Source organism: Pipistrellus hanaki, assembly GCF_964339955.1.
Source record: "Pipistrellus hanaki genome assembly, chromosome: 14".
Taxonomy (NCBI): Eukaryota; Metazoa; Chordata; class Mammalia; order Chiroptera; family Vespertilionidae; genus Pipistrellus; species Pipistrellus hanaki.
Window position 1 is genome coordinate 47,294,130 of NC_140516.1, and position 18,126 is coordinate 47,312,255.

The window sequence follows — 18,126 nt, forward strand, 5'->3', positions numbered from 1 at the left end:
ATTTTGAGCATTTCATTACAAATATGTTATAGATACATATGAAGTTTTACTATTTTCTTGGGTTCTGCATTTAAAGAAAGATTTGTAAAATTATCAGTGAGAACTAAAATTGTATTTTTCTATTTGTAGTGTTCTTATAGTTTTTCTGCTTTTTGTTTGCTAATTTTTCAATTTTGCTATTATATGTAGATTATAGTGTGTATCATTTGTCAAATATTATGTAACTTTAAAGTGTTATTATTATGTGTCCATTGTACATACTAATTTTACATTTTTGCCACATCAAAAGTGGGTTTATTGTTTAGTAGGTATAGTTTGGTAAATATACCACTTCGTTGAAATAATAGAAAATGTGTGTTTGGAGGAATTAAGTTTTATGGATTATTTGAACTATTATTTCCACTGGATTATTATATATAGGAATTACATAATTTGAAGGCATCAGTTAACTATTAAGGAACTGAAAATTTGTGGATCAAGATCTAGGAGAGGTAGAATGTTCAGGGAGGAAAGACTGGCATTTTGTCCAACTTTTGTCTTTGAGACAATTACAAATCCAGAAAAATGTCTGAGAAACTGATCAGGGCTCTTATCAATCAATGTGAAGACCAAAATTGTATTTTCAGATGTGCTAAGGAAGAGGGGTCTGGCTACATGCTCAAGGATTTAGTCTGGTCCCTGAAGTTCTAAACCTACTAGTAGGATAAGCTAACCTTGAATCATCACCGTCTTTTATTGGGTTATGGTGATCTGTGCATAGCCTAACTAGTTGGCAGAGCAAAAGTCAATTCTTGCTTGAGGAAGATTTTAATACACAGAGCCTCAAATTATTTCTTCAGTATATCATGTGCAATATCTGGTTTAAAATTTAAAAAAGGCTTAGGAAAAAAATAAAAATTGGAAAAAATAGCTATTATAAACATACCTGAAGGACAACAGTGTTTTCTGAAACTTTAAAATGATTAGAACTTATTTTCAAGGAACTAAAATATAAGATAAATAACTGGAAACCTTCACTAAAAGAATCAAATGGAAATTATAGAAATGAAAAATACATTAAATGAATTAAGAATTCTTTGGACGGGTTTAACAGCAAGTTAGACACAGCCGAGGAGAGAATTAATGAAATGGAAGATAGGTCAAGGAAAATCCATACTGAAATACAGAAAGACAAAAAAAAAAAAAAAATTAAAGAGGAAAACCATTATAAGGGATACATGGAAATGGTCTAACATGCATGTAACTGGAGTCTAGAAGAAGAGTGAGAAAATAACATACAACACTGTTTAAAGTGTTAATACTGATACTTTTCAAAAGTGATAAGACATCAAGTCACAAATTAAAGTTCAATTAGCACCAAGTAGGATAAGTACAAAGAAACTTATGCTAGAAATGCCACAGTAAAACTGATGATATCCCAAATAGGAAGAAAAAAATTTTAAAGCAGCCAAAAGTAATTAAAGGCATATTTCCTATAATGGACCAACACTTGAAAAAAATGAAATCTAGAAGACATGGTGTTGTTAGGTAGCTAAAAAAAGCCATTAGCCTAAAATCCTGCACCAATGAAATATTATTAAAAACGATTTTTTTTCTAGCTTTAAATTGGATGCAATGGGAGGTTATTATTATTATTATTTACATTTAATTTTTCAGTTGTTTTATTGCTTTATTGAGAGTTTTGGTGATTTCTCTAAAAACATAGCTGTAAAGTTTGAAAAGTGAAACAGAAAAATTTTATAAATTTTATTAGTTAAATGTTAGTAAATATTGATGAACACACTATTCATGATGTTCATCCTTGCTTATTTCTGTGCATAATGAGTGTCTGAAATCTTTTTAACAAAAATCTTTTTAACTCTGTACCAAACACTGTATTAGAAATGATTCTAAGACTTCCTCAGTAAAGGAGACAGATAACTTAAAATTTTATCCTACATGTATATGTGGGAAATAATAGAAAAACACACACTAAAGGAATAGTATAGCAGGGGATATTTATTAAAATGAGCATAAAATAATTATATAGGTGAAAATTATTATTACCTTTATAACCAGCAAGGTATGTTGTGAGATTTGGAATGCTTAGTTAAAATCACATATTGATCACTTAAAGAAATATTTATTTCTATAGCTTTACCTTTTAAGGTAATTTTGAGCCATGTAGTACTTATTTTTTTCATAGTGGTCTTTTGTAAACTTGGAAATATTGCATACGGACACCAGGCTGTATGAAAGCATACATGTATAGTTTCAGAATAATAATGAAGTAAACACCCTACTTACCCGAGCCAAGAGAGAGGCCATTCCAACTCCCAGGAAGCCCTCATGTGCCTCCATGTTGGCTCTCCCTTCATTATCCCCCAAAGAGGTAACCATATTCCTATTGTATTAATTGTTCCATTGCTCTTCTTTACAGGTTCTTTACCCTTCTGTATGTGTTTGCAAACGCATTGTTAGCTTGTCAGTTCTGGAGTTTCGCATGTATTGTTTAACATTGCATGCTTTTCTTAGGGAGCTGTTTCAACATCAACTTTATGTTTTGGAAAACATATTTTAATAAGGAGAGGCTGACAAAATGGAAATAAGTAAAATCTATCTTAAATGATGAATACTGTGGAGAAAGAAGAAAGCATGGAAAGAGGATGGGGGTTTTCGGTTGTTCCATTTAAACAGGGTGGTAGGAGAAGACATCACTGAGAACACGTGGGTAAAGACATGAAGGATATGAGAGGATGGAGCCACGCCGGCATCTGGGGGCCAGGGATTCTGGGCAGAGAGGGAAAAGTCTCGGTTGGAATGGGACTGTGCTTATCCTTTGGAATAGCCCGGGGCCAGTGTTGCTGGGTTAAGGGGCCTTAGAGTGGGTTGGGTGATGTGGGAGAAAATGACCTCACAGTGGGAATGGGGAACCCTGTCATCCAGAGTCACAGGGGTCATTGTAGAGATTGTGGCTTTTACTCTGATACGGGAAGCCAGGGGAGGGTTTTGAGTAGAGATGAGGAATGCTCTGACTTGGGTCTTTACAGGATCCCTTTGGCTGCTGTGTTGTGATTATGATCCAAGAGCAGATGCAAGAGGACCAGTTAGGAGACTATTGTAATACCTGAAGAAACATGATAGTGTCTGCGGCCAGGGAGGCAACGTGCAGGTGATGAGAACTGGTTGGATTCTCAATATATTTTCAAGGCAAAGCCAACAGATCGCATAGACTAAGGGATTGGGAATCGAGCGGAAGAGGGAGAGGAGCGAGAGTGGAGTCAGGCCTTGGACGACCTGAAACCATGGAGTCGGCATGCATGGACAGGATGAATTTGGTTGCAGGAGCCGGTTTGGTGTGAAGGACGATTTAGAAGCTCGGGTTTAGGTTTATTTAATTTGAGCTACATTTCACACATCCTAGTGGATATGCAACTAGGTGGTTGGACATAGGAGTTTGGGCATCTGGATACTACGCTTCTGCTTGGAGAGATGAGGATGAACAATCCTAAAAAGAGACTAAGAATAAGCAGTTAATGAGTCTGAAACCAGGAGAGCGTGGTGTCCAAGGAGCCAGGAGTGGGTTTCAGAGGTGAGAGAGAGAGAGAGAGAGAGAGAGAGAGAGAGAGAGAGAGAGAGAGAGAGAGAGAGAGAGAGAGAGAGAGAACACACTCTTGTCAGGAGCTGCTGATAGGCAGTGACGTGAGGGTTAAGAAAGCCTCCCAGAACCTGGCAGACTGGTGTTTTGCTGCCCTCGATGGGAGAAGTTCCCATGGAGTAGTGGAGTGACATTCTGATCCTGGTGAGTCTAGTCAGGATGGGAGAAGAGGAATTGGAGAAAAGTATTGACAACTTTTCTGAGGAGCTTAGAAGGGAAGGAGAGAAACGGTAAAGAGGGAAAGGTAGGTGAAGACAAGAGAGTTTTTTTTTAATATTGGAGAAATAATTGTTTGTTGGCTGGTAGGAAAGATCAAGACAATGTTAAAAACACTGATGCAAGTGAGGGAAGAACTTGCTAGCAGGATGAACTTGAGAAAACAAGTAGCAGTGGGACCCAGTGGACACGGGCGCGCGCCTCTAGGAGCCTAGACAGCTTATCACAGGCTGGGAGGGCAGGTAGGCTATATGAATGCAGTTGCAGATAAGCAGGTAAGAGGGTAGATGGGTGAGAGTTTGTGCAAGTTTTGATTTTTTTTTTCTTAGTGAAATAGGAAGTGGGAGTATCAGTTGAGAGCGAGAAGGGGTGATATTTATTTGAAGACTGAGGCTGGATGGGAGAAGACAAAGCACAGAATGGCCATTTATTATAGGAGGGAGGAAGGGTGAATGGGTCCGGGAAGTATGATAGGGTTGATGGCAGAATTGTCCTGGGTGAGATACTCTTACTGGGGGGACATAGCACATTTAAAAATTATCTGTTCCCCTGTGGGTGGATATTTGGGCTGTGTCGATTTTTGCTATTGTAAATAATTACAGTGTGCATGTTCTTATTTAGTCTTGTTTCACATACAAGTTATTGGATATTTTTGCGGCTTATTTTATCAGTTGTTTCTGTTGATTTGAGTTACTATATGGGATCATCTCCTTACTTTGCAGAGCTCTGCTCCCATCCCTCCCATTGTGCTCTAATTGTCAAAAACAGGGTTGGCAGAAGTAGGTCTACAGTTGTCTGTCTCGGAAAAAGACATACAGGTTATGGTGATGACGATAGCTGTATTCACTCACAAGAACATCACAACTCTAAGCTTACCTTTGCCCACTCCTTGCATATTACATTTCTATGTCAATAAGCCCAGCAGACCAGTTCTATATGTATACTGGTTTATCTCAGTTGCTTTTCAAATTTATCAGGAACAGAAATGGGCACCCTCCTTTGTTTTCTAATTGCTTCATTGCCTTTGCCAGCACTCTGCTCTGGAATAATCGGTTGAAGACTGAAGAACTTCCTTTAGTGTCCTGTCGGCAGACATTGCCTCTGAGATTGTGAATGTATCTGTACCATCATTCTGATATTTATAACAGCTGTCTTGAAGTCTTTTTGCTCATCCAACATCTGGGCCCTCTCAGAGGCATTTCTGTTCTCTCTTTTCCTTCCTCCACCGGGTTCCTCTTCGCTGCATGTGATAGATTACCCTGAGAACTACACATTTTAGATAACACAGCGTCACAACTCTAGATCCTGATCCCTTGACTCCCCCACTCCCTGGGGCTGCTGTAATTTTATTTTTTTTGGTGACCTGGCTGGACTCTTTCAGCAAAGTGTCTCTCCTCCAATTGCGTCATCCTGTGATGTTGCTCCTGGGGGTGAGGTTGGGGGAGGGGATGCGCACAGTCTCCCTGGGATGGCCATAGCTTTAGTGGGGCTCCTTGACTTTCCTCCTGACTTCTCTGTGAAGCTCTCTGTCTCTGTGTCACATCAACCAGACAGCCCCCACTGATTCCTGACTGATTGCCCTCTGAGTGTCAGCAATGCTTTGGGGCATACGTTGCTCCCCAGTCCATTGGATTTCAATGTCAGTCCCTTTTGGGCCCTTATTAGCTGTCCTCATCACCCTCTCCTCACCCCCCTCCTTCAGGTAAAGGTTTACTGGTCTCTGAGCTATTGTTCTCATGGGGCGACCAGCTATTTCTTTGATTGCTAGCCAGGAAACACTCTCTTGTTTTTCCAAGTTCCCTTACCTTTCCCGCTCTCTGTTCCATACACAGTCAGTTCTCTTGGAAGAGCCGTGCCAGCTTTTGGAATTGTCGGTGGGATTAGTAGCCAGTCCCTCTCCATGTGACACCACTGCTCTTTGTACGGGGCCCTGGGGCGGGTGGTAGCCTCTGCTAGGGGGTGAGCACTCAGACCTCCCATGCTTTCTCCTTGAGTAGAATGCCACCCCGAGCTGGGGCCATGAGAAGCATTGCCCCTCTCCTCTCCTGGTGAGACCCCGTGGCCTGGTAGGAGCTGAGGGTGGAGGGGCTCTCTGTCTTGGCCGCACATGCCTGCTTGGGGTGAACTGTGTTGCTGAATTGGGTCTGTGCTGGGGGGTGCTGGGTCGGGGAAGATAGGAGCAGGTAATGGGTTAGAAAAATGGTCCATTGTTCTTATTACAATTTAGTAGATATTCTTGAGTAAATATTTATGGTTGCTCTTAGTAAAAATTTTTTGGACCCTTAATGGTTGTTTTTATCTTTTTGATGAATTATAGTTCTTTCCTTGGGGAGAATATTTATTGAACTCCTTATATTGCCATTCTGGAAGACTGCTCCATAGTCTTTAACCATTAATTGGTATTATATCCCATGGTTTTTGAGAGACTGTGTATACCTTGCTAACTATATTATATGTACTGTTTACATTCTGATTCTTTGCACCAGGGATTTATTTAGGGCATTTATGAAGCATTGATTCATATCCTCATGCACCTTTATTATACATCAGTTCATTCAGGTGAAATATGATGGTGAGAATATATTGGTAGCATTTTTTCTCAGTTGTACTTTAATTAAATAAAATAACATTTATATTATTTTTTAAGGTTTCTTAAAAATCATTGTGATTTTCAGTTATACACAACATATGAATGTAGCTCAAAAACAATTTTGAGCAACATAATATACATATGAATACAAATATATAATTCCATTTTGTAAAGTACAAAGACAGCAATGCAAATCTTTGCTAATACATCAGAATAGTGAATATATATATATATATATATATATATATATATATATATTTAAATCTGAGTGCTGGTTACTTAATTATGTTCATCCTGTGAGAATTCATTGAACTTTAGACTTACGATAAACCTACTTTTCTGTGTTATATTATACTTAAAAAGTTAAAGGTGTATTATGGGATCCATATCAGTTATGTAGTTTTAATATAGTTTAAAGTTATTATATTTAACTTATTTGGTATTTAAAACTGATGATCTTGGTCCTCTAGTTTTAAGAATACTTGCTTCCTACTTTTATAAGTGAAAACAAAATTAAAAATATAAATTATTATAAAATCTTTAGCAATTATTTTTAATATTGTGCTTTGTCAAAGCATCTTAAGGTACTGTGAATCTGGAAATATCTTTCTAAACATATGAAATTTAGAGACCATTTATATTTTTTAAAATACTTGAAGTTTAGAGGACATATATATTAAAAATTGAGCATGTTATTTCACACTTCCAAGGAAGATTCTATATGCAAATTAGATCCTTTATATAATATTTATATAAAATTAGGGAGGTCTTTTTATCTTTTGTAATACATTTTTAAATTTTATCCTGTAGGACTATTTTGAAAGAAAGTGGGTTTGCCAGATACCTTCATTCAGCTGTTCTTATCAATGGAGCTATGCTTATTTTTGGAGGAAATACCCATAATGACACTTCCTTGAGTAACGGTGCAAAATGTTTTTCTGCCGATTTCCTGGCATATGACATAGGTATGTATCTGTTAGGATTGTACAAAGTAGGAAATATCAGAAAATTTTCATGTAGAGCTTCTCAAATACATTACTTGATAGCATGTGTATATGTCGTTTTAGAGAGATAAATTCAGTGACAGATCATGAGTGGAATTCTCTCTAAATCCAGCATAGTAGGAGTATAAAGCCAGGAGAATAGTTGGATGGGGGTGAATCAGTGGTGGCGGCAGGGGAATTGAGAAGTCTGGGTTTGAATGTCTCTGTTGAAGGCTTTTCTGTATCATATTACTACATGAGCACTATATCAGTCTATTTTGTTTGACTGTTACCATTAGTTTTGATAAAGGGGAGATATAGAGCACTATCAAATTAAGTTATAAATGGTAGTAATGCAAGCATTTTAGATATAGTGGGGATAAGTAAAGATGCATTTAAACTAAACACAAGATACATGTACTTGATATAGAAAGCTGATAGAATTAGAGAAAGGAATATAGAGATAGTGGAGCTAAAGAAATATGATTTTGAAACAGAATGGAAACAGAACTAGGAATGGAAGTAATGGAATAATCTTTTACAGAGAACCAGAAATACAGTGCATTAATACAGTTGATTTAATTTTCATTATGTTATCTCTAGTTCTACCAATTCCTGAATATTAAATGAATATATTTTTTGAAAGACTAAATTAAGCTATGTAGTAGACTATTGTATTAAAAACATATATTCTTTGTATATCATATTTTAGATATACAAAGCTGATATTTAAAATATAGTTGGTAATACTTTAGAGCACTTTTCATCGATGGTGTAAAGTAATATACCAATTTTAAGCTGTTAAAAATCGTTTTGACAAGTAAAAATAAAAGAAACCAAAGAATAACACATTGAATAGATGTAAGAAGTATACTTTTGCTTTTAAACACCAAAAAGGCACATAATCTACTTTGGAAAATTATTTTAAGTGGTAGCATATAAAAGAAATTAAAACTCTTAAAAAACACTGATTTTAAACTATTTTAAGTTTATTTGGAAGAAAGTAATTCGTAGTAATAAAGTTAAGTATGCATTTCAACTCTAAGCTATGAGTGTCGTCTGAGTAATCTTTATATAAAGAATGTGGCTTCGGGATTTTTAGATCCTAAATAATTAAATATTTACTTTTTTGAAATAACAATTTGATGGAAATAATAATTAAATATTTAATTTTTTGAAATAATAATTTGAAGTGACGATTCATGATGGAAACGGGATTGCCTCAGCTTTTAGAAGGCTTATCCATCAGCCTGGAATCCAGAAAAATAGAGCAGACGAAGTATCGAGGGAGGCTGGCTTGCGAGCTTTCCTGCTGGCCGGGACTGTCCACATATTGCTTTGCCTGTGGTGATAAGCTTAGTTCTCTGAGGGCTGATGCAAGTTTTGTTTGCTTTTCTTATAAGAAAAACAAACTAACAAACAAGCATAGGAAAAGTGTAGACTTCTTTGTTATTGTTAAAAATCTGTCAAGTGAGACTTTGAACTTTTAAGTTTTGCAGAAGATTCTAGAAGCTCCCACTCACTTTCTGTGCTTTAATGAAAAAATCATTGAGCTCTTTTTGTAGCTCACACATTGGGAATTTATTTTAATTTCTTTCATATTGTTCCTGGTTATCGTATTCTAGGCTTTATGTATGAAAAAAGCTTGCTGAGGTGGGAAAACATTGAGGTGTTAGTTTCAGAGAGGGAGAGAGAGAAGGAGAGAGATTAGATTACGTTAATTCTAATGATTCTTTACTAAGTGTCTTTTGAGAGCTAGGTACTATGCTAAGGGCTTTATATACTAATATCTGTAACCTCTCTAATAACCTTGTAATGAGGTGTTACATTTATTTCCAGAATATTAAGCTGAAGAGTGTGAAAGGCAATTGCCCAAAGCTCTGTGGGTAGTGAGCAGCGGATCTAGTGTTTGTAACTACTAAAACTTGTGCTGGTCTTTTCACTTGAATATATGTGCTCTTCAGTTGGGTCCAAAGTATGTTCTTAATTTTGGTAACAGATTATCAGGCACATTGTGTTTAATGATGTTTCTTAATAATGTGGAAAGATAGAATCAAATATTAGTTTCACTTTCCAAGCAAATGTTCAGATTAAAGAAAGAATAACATATTTTAAATAACATTATAATTTAACATAGGATTTTTTTACCCTGTGCTAATACTAACAATAAAAACGTAACACAACATACAATTCAACATTGGATAAATATTTGTATTTGATCTCATTTGATTGTATCTGTTGAGTTCCCAATAAATTCCCCTCCTCCCCCTAAAATCTGTATTTATTATTCTTAGTTTTGTAGCATCGAATGTTGGCATATTTTCCTGGGAAAAGTTTTTCAGATTTCAGGAAATGCCTTCTAAAAGAATTTGTTTTCCTTATGCAGTAATTTTTGTGGACATAAAATACAGTCATTATATAATGAACCAATAACATAAATCTGTTTTGAAAAGAGAGAAAAGGCCATCTTGCTAATGTTTCTCTGTGATACAGTGTCTGAGGACTTTTATTTTGGTGCAGTTCCCTAGGACTTCTATGCCATATTTAACTGGAACATACCTGAACACTTAAGCTGATTGCCTTGTGTTATGTCATGTTTAAACAAATAGGAATATTTGTGCTCAGACTAATTTTTCATTGCTATAAAATGTACTATTTCAACCTTATTGCCACAGTAAATTTTAAACAGCGAATAGTGTTAATCTTTGAGGCTCTCCCCTTGCCCTCATAGTTCTCATTAGATTATGTGTGCAAGACGGAGAAGCACATGGTGGTTTTCAAACATGCCTGTATCTTGGCATCTCATTTGAAGGTTGTAGGGGAAAAAGCTATGTAATTTGGTTCTCTTAGGTTAGACACTGGGCAGCTGAATTTTAAAAAGCGACCAGAGTGCAGCTGCCAAGGGCCATGGCTGTGAACAAGACTGGATGGATTATAACACACGCCATGATGTACTGCTCACTCTCCTAGTTTGTGAATCTATCTTGAAGTCAGATTTTTAATCTGAAAACTTTAAAATGCTTGTTATTGTTAGTGGTGTTATTATTGCACTTGGGTTGAAGACTTAAATGATCTTCCTGGTAAAGATAACCTTCTGGTACATAAAGAGGCTAAAGGTGCGATGGGAAAAATATAACCGCTGAGTTGGTCGTTAGACATATTTATAGTTTGAAACCAGTTGGCTGTGGAGAGTCAATATTGTCATAAAAGTTAGTTTGCGAGGGTCAGTGGGTCAAAAGGAATTGGGAAGTTTGTTTTTCACACCCCCTGAGTGTCACTTAGGTGTTTTGATGGAAGATTTTCAACAATTTACAAGTGAGAGTTTCATGAACTAAAATACTTTAAAATCTAAATGAATTTTGAGACAATGTTTTAAAAGTATAATAAATGATGACCAAGTAGGATTTATTCTAGGGATTTAAGCATGATTCAGTATAATTGATTACATTAAGACTTGTTTATTAAAGTCAACAGGAAATAGCATTGTATGTTAAGTCCCTGTAAAATAATTTTAATTAATATTGAAAGTCAAACAGTGATGCCCACTTTTCCAAGCAGAGAGTAAAAATTAAATAACTATTTATTGAATGAGTGCCGGGAGACAAAACTCAGAGAGAAACTCTGAGAATGCGAGAGAGTTTAGAATATTCGGCAAGGCTTTACTACTGGGGAAGAACTCACTGAATCACCATCATTAAAGTGTTGGTGGAAAAATGTTTAGGCAACATCCAGAAATTTGGTTTGTATTGCAAAGGTATTAAAATGGTTAATAGGTTTTCTCTACATCCATCTACTTTTGAGTCTTGTACACACAATTTTGAGTTCCTTTTAGCATATTTCAAGTATGCAACTAAGACTGACTTATGAGCTTGTATTAAAATGTGTCCTTAAAGCATTACAGAAGTATATTTTCATGAAGAACTATGAGTTTTTGTAGAAAGGTTTGCCAATGAATGTGCATTTTCCACTTGTACTGTTTATGCATACTGATAAAATAAACCAGTATTGGAATTCCAGTGCCAGTTCTTAATGGAATTATGTGGCCCCTCAGAGGTCAGTCTGACAGCACAACATTCTGATTTCTGAATTTTGAGTTTGCGAAAATAGTAATTCTAATATTTTGATCTTTAAGTATTGAGTGTACAGTGTGTAAATTAATATTAGCACATGGTAATACATGTTTTAAAAACAATCTGTATTCCAGAGTGTATATTACATTTTGTTCTTTATCCCTCTGTGGCTTTTCTGTGGTTGTGGACTGGTATTTCTGTCAGTTTCCATGATGTCAATAACTGTGTGGGTTTTGCTTTAATTTGTCCAGCCTTGAACTCTTTATGAAGTGATAATGACCCGAGTGCTCTTGAATCATATTTTCGCCTTAGAAATAAAACGAAATTATAGGTTGTAGTCAGATTAATAATGTAAGAGACTTTTGAATGTAAGAATGGGAATAGACTGCATGTAAACAACTTATATTAATTTAATATCAAGCTTTAAGGCGTTTGATAACTTCCACATCTTACAGGAAAACCAATCTAAGTTTTATAGAGACTCTGATCAAGAATGTGGAAACTCAGCAGCAGCATTGATCGCGCCATCATTGTGTTTCGTAGTTATTGAAAAGTCTGGAAGAGATAAGTGGAAGTCTGTTCGAAACAACTGCTCTATCTTTTCCCTCCTCATTGTGTTGACAATTTCTGGCAAGAGGACAAATACCAGCGAGCATGAAATACTGTGTCTCTAGATGCAAAACTGCTTCCTTCCACTAGCTTTTATAAGCGTCAAAGTTAACTTCTATTCTTCCCAGACCATTTTCTGAGTGAAAACCGGTTGCCAGCTATTTTAGGAAACGGGAAAGGAAAATGATGGTATTGTGTCGGTCAGAACGGGTTAGGTTATGCTGTGGAGACGAAGCGCCCTGTCACCTTTCAGGTTCTCTCGAAAGCAAACCCCGGGCCAGAGTTTGGTGGTCAGGGTACTGAATAGGTCCTGGGCAGGGGAAGAAGATGCTGGATTGGGCAAAGGGAAAGATCAGGTCCACCCAACAGCCTCAGTGTCCATCAGAGTTGTGGCTCACGGGGTGAAACAGGCCTTGGTCTGTCATTGTGTGAGGGTCACTCCCAGGGCCATGGGCTGTGGGTTAGGAAATTCTCCAGCGCTAAAGCAATGTCTGCAAGTGCTCGCAGCTGGATGATTCTGGTGATAGTGATCCTAGCCAAGGGGCAACAGTGCCTCCCCTGAAGATGTATTTGTCAGCACATCTCCATATTCAACAGAATTCATTCTCGGAGCCAGTCAGTCCACTTCTTTAAATACATTTGTTGCAAACTCCTGGGAAACACCTATATCCGTGGTCGGCAAACTGCGGCTTGCGAGCCACATGTGGCTCTTTGGCCCCTTGAGTGTGGCTCTTCCACAAAATACCTGGGCTAGTCTGTTTTGAAGAAGAGGCGTTAGAAGAAGTTTAAAAGATTTGGCTCTCAAAAGAAATTTCAGTCGTTGTGCTGTTGATATTTGGCTCTGCTGACTAATGAGTTTGCTGACCACTGACCTAACTTCTGCAGCTGGGCTCAGGGCTGCCAACTGGTACTCCTCATGTCCCCGCTCCATTATTTGTTCTAGTTACCCCTTACGTCAGCTAGAACTTCTTCTGGCCATGAAAAGATGCAAATCAAACCCACAGTGCACTGCTGGTTGGAAAGCAAAAACAAAATAGCCACTTGAAAGCGTATGGAGGCTCCTTAAGATGTGAAACATCTTATCCACGAATTCCACTAATGTTAAGACTGTTGTCAAAGAGTTTACCACCTTTATTTTTTTGTCGGGGTTTTATAGTTTTGAGTCTTTCATTTCTGTAAATGGTGTGAGAAAGAGGTCCCATTTCATTCTTACGCATGTAGCTGTCCAGTTTTCTCAACACCATTTATTGAAGAGACTGTCTTTTCTCCAATCATATATTCTTGCCTCTTTTGTTGTAGATTAATTGACCACATAAGCGTGGGTTTATTTTAGGCTTCATTGACTTGTGTGCCTGCTATTGTGCCAGTGCGATGCCATGTCGAATACTGTAGCTTTGTAAAATAATTTGAAATCAGGGAGCTTGATACTTTCAGCTTGCTTCTATGCTTGCAAGATTGCTTTGGCAATTTGGGGTCTTTTGTGGTTACATACTAAATATTTCATTTTGATGATTCTGTTTTTAGATATTCTTTCATTGAATATTATATATTCCATTTAAGTTTGTATGTGTGTATGTAAAGTTTGATCTAGTGATTTAACTTTCTATCAGTTTTGCCCAGTATTGACATTCATGTATTATTTTACTATATGACTCTTGATTTATTTGGTAAAAATATGTCATTAAAATTGTTTTCCAATATAAAATATATACCTAATTTCTTACCTTTCATTTTATTTGTTATCATATATTAATTTATTTTTGGGAATTGTAGGCAGAAGTCATTTTTATTTAAGGAATAATGCTAGTTTAATAACAATGCTAAATTATAGGTCATGAAAAAATTAATGAGAAGCTTCCTAACTTTAGTTATTATATCATTAATTTGGCCAGTGATTGTTGTATAGTATTTGTCTTAATTTGTCTTTTATTTCATTTTCCTTTTTTTTTAATCTCTTTTTATTCTAGCTTGTGATGAATGGAAAATATTACCAAAACCAAATCTTCATAGAGATGTCAACAGATTTGGACACTCTGCAGTTGTCATTAATGGGTAAAAGAAATACATTTATCAGTTATTCTATCCCATATTCTGTTATTCTTTTAAAAAATATCATTTGTACTTAATGGCTTTGGATTTTATGTATCCCTACTGTACCGTGGAGTACCTTTTGGCTCATTAACCATATCCTCCATTCTCTTTTGTTTAAATATATTTAAGGAGTAGGGGAGCTGTCAAAGGGAAGGTGCTGAGACAAAACTTCAGAATCTTAGAAAAATGTCATCTTTCCTTTTTTCCCTTTTCCAGAGATCAGATAATGGATGACCTCCTTAAAAAAGATCAAACTGAATTGATAGACAGGCTAGTCCCATATTTCCATAGAAGAGAGCAAGGATCTTGAGAAGAATTCATTTTAGTTCTGTCATTATTTAATGCATGATTTTTGACATGTCTCTTAATCTCTCTGGACTTTAATATTCTTAAATCCACTGGGAATTTAGACTGAATGATCATTAAGCTACCTTCCTTCTAGAAGTCAGTATGATTTTTCTAATTCTGTAGCAAAAATTTGGTAATATGGACACAAGTGACAGTAAAAATATGCTAGCTCATTCATTAGCTTAAATATATAATTCATAATGACATGCTTCTAAGTTCATTTTATTACCATTTTACTTAAATTATCTAAAAATTCCCCAATATGATACTAAAAGCAGGTAGAAGTTAACTGCTGTACAGTGAAACTGCAACTGATATCAGTTGGCTTTCAAAATAGTAATAAATGAAATCCAGAGGGTAAACCTATGACCTCTAGGCTTCTGAGTTGGAAAATTGTCTCGTTGATTTCTGTTTTACTTCTCTTAAATAGTAAAAGGTATTTTTGAAGCATTTTAAAAGAATACAAAAGAAATGAAATGAAAATACTGTTGTGAGGGACTGCAAAACTTTCTTGGCATTGGTACTACTAATTCAGTATTGTTTGGGATTTTCTTTCTAAATCAAAATTTCGAAACTTTTTTTTGATTATTGATTTTAGGGAGCGAGTGAAGAAGGGAGAGAAAGAGGGAGAAGGAGAGAGAGAGATCAATTTTTGTTGCTTCACTCATTTATACATTGGTTGTTTGACTCTTGTGTGTGCCCTGACTGGGGGTTGAGCCAATAACTATGTTCTATCAGGATGATGCTCTTAACCCACTTGGCTTCCTGCAAGGCCTACTCTTGTTTTTATTTTGAATTTTATAAGGGGATTGTAAAACACTATAATAAGATCTCCTTTTCTAATTTCTAAATTTTATGTATTATAATTTTAGATAGCAATTCTAAAGTACCTTGCTATCTATATACTAGAGGCCCGGTGCATTAAATTAGAGCATGGGGTGTGTGTGTGTGTGTGTGTGTGTGTGTGTGTGTGTGTGTGTGTCCCTCAGCCCGGCCTACATCCTCTCGTAATCTGGGACCCACAGGGGATGTCAGGCCTAAACCGGCAGTCGGACATCCCCCTCGCAATCCAGGTTGTTGCATGCACCAGTGATCATATTTCTCACACAGGTGAAAGGCATCTTGCTGTTGTGTGGGCAGCTACATTTTTTTGCCCTGATTATAAAAGTAGTACATAACATGGTCATTCTGAGGCAGTAATACCATTTTCCCCATCTTATGGGTGGAAAAACTGAAGTAGAGGGAAGTGAAATAATTGGTTTGTCACACAGTTATGTGTCAGATTCAGGGCTGACCACAAAATGTGCAAGCCAGAGTCTCATCGCTGCATCATTCTTCTTTTTTTCAGTGTTAGATTAGCCATGCCAGGTTTTAATTTTTAAATCTAAGAGACTATTCCCAATATATAGGGTAGGGTCTCTAGGCCTGGGTGGTGATCAGGGGGCCACTGATGGCACCCACTTTTGCTGGCGGCCTGGCACCACCCTCTGGCCGGCCCTGTCCCCCATCTCCACTGCCTCCCTCTGGGAGGTGGGGGAGACATTCAACACAGGAGCTGTCCCCCACCCGGGAGCGTCTACCCCCTGGTGCCATAGTGACTGGTCATTCCGCCAGTTATTTTGCCCTTTGGTCGCTTTGCATATCAGGGTTTCATTATATAGGATTGCGGTTATCTATTTTTTTTAAAAAAGTTTCCTATCTTGATAAAATAATGTTCAATGTATACATAAATTTACTTATAAAACTAGTACATTAAACAGTGAATTTGCTAATATTGCTTCTTTAAGATGCTTGTTTTGTTTTTATTAGGTCCATGTATATATTTGGAGGATTCTCCAGTGTACTCCTCAATGACATCCTTGTGTACAAGCCTCCCAATTGCAAGGCTTTTAGAAATGAAGAACTTTGTAAAAATGCTGGTCCAGGGATAAAATGTATTTGGAATAAAAATTATTGTGAATCTTGGGAATCTGGGAATACGAATAATATTCTTAGAGCAAAGTGCCCTCCTAAAACAGGTAAATGTTGTGTTTTTCCTTTCCTTTCCCCAGTCTCTGGCATGAGCTTCTCCACTCGCCTACAAGCAGAAGTGGACGCTGCTTATAAGAAGTACCTTAGTAGCTTTCAGAAATAAAAAATGTATAATCCTCTGATTAGGAATCTAATGTTTGAATGAGACAGCAATTAATAATTTAATATCTTTATTAGCTATCTTTAGTTTTCTCTTTAAAATTCTGCATATAATATTACATATCAATATTTTATATATAACATGATCATATATATGAATTATTTTCCTATGTAGATAAAAAATGATTTCAAATAATCCTTTCTAGGAAATACTGTGTGCTTCAAAGGAATAAAATGAAGTAATTTATTATGCATTTGCTATTGTTTTTTCTTCCTGAATTATTGCCATGCCAGATTATGAAGTTAACTTTTTTTCTTTAGTTTTGATGATGAATGTTCCAGTTTAATATTTTGTATAAAATATTGAATAAATAAATCTAACTTATGAAAAATTAGTCGTAAATATTATTTATAAATGAATGACCAGGATAAAAATTGTTCAGTTTTCTTTAAATGGGTGAGTTTTGTACATTTGCAATGCTACTATTAACAAATGTATTTTCAAATTTTGCTAATATTTAACTCAGATGTCTCCAAATATCTTTATGAAGAATGATAAATGGTAGTTGTTGTAGTAATATATTTTGTATCCATAGTAATATATTTTGCTCACTAAATTATCCATGAGTCTTTTTCTCCCTCCTCCATAATGTATCCATTTTAAATGGCTAGCAGGGGTCCTCAAACTTTTTAAAGTGGGGGCCAGATCACGGTCCCTCAGAGAGCTGGAGGGCCGGACTATATGAACGACTAATTCCTACTGTAACACCTCGGCTGCGCTCACTGCTCAAAAAACCTGGCGGGCCGGATCAGACTCCTCTGCGGGCCGCATGTGGCCCGCGGGCCATAGTTTGAAGACCCCTGGGCTAGAGGATCCTGGTAGATTCCGTAATTAAGATGAGGGCAGGAGGTATATAAACCCTGTAACAATTAATTAACTACAAAAGTTGACTTCATATTGAACTTTTTTGTATATTGATGGTCATATTTACGGTTTAAAAATGCCTTAATGGTTCTTGAACAGATGTTAAGAATGTGTGAGTCGAGGCGTGTGACATTTTCTTTTTTTCATCCTGATGTGTTTCTGTCTCCCGCCTGTATTGTAGCTGCTTCTGAGGACAGGTGTTACCGCTACGCAGACTGCGCCAGCTGCACTGCCAACACCAACGGGTGCCAGTGGTGTGATGGCAAGAAGTGCATCTCAGCCCACAGCAACTGCAGCGTGGTCAGTACTTAGGGTGACGGCGGTAACGGTGCTGCTTTATCATCCTTCGCTTACCGTCCATTCGCATGTAAAAAAATCACTTTACACACGGAGGCACTTGGAAAGCACATAGGGAATCGCTCTCAGGATGCTGTCAGTTCACTCTGTAGTTTGGTGCTATCAGTGTAGAGTCCATTTTAAATTCAATAACTTGCTTCTTCTCATGGATGAGACTGGAACATTCTTAC

General features: G+C 36.7%; 1 protein-coding gene across 1 annotated transcript in view; it reads left to right on the forward strand.

Moving 5' to 3' along the window:
* Positions 1-18,126, forward strand: part of ATRNL1 (attractin like 1) — a 408,799-nt gene that overhangs the window by 61,101 nt on the left and 329,572 nt on the right. Inside the window, exons 10-13 of the mRNA XM_084903569.1 lie at positions 7,254-7,408; positions 14,073-14,157; positions 16,354-16,562; positions 17,781-17,899. Of these exons, the coding sequence (XP_084759695.1) occupies positions 7,254-7,408; positions 14,073-14,157; positions 16,354-16,562; positions 17,781-17,899 (568 nt within the window). The remainder of the gene's footprint in view (positions 1-7,253; positions 7,409-14,072; positions 14,158-16,353; positions 16,563-17,780; positions 17,900-18,126) is intronic.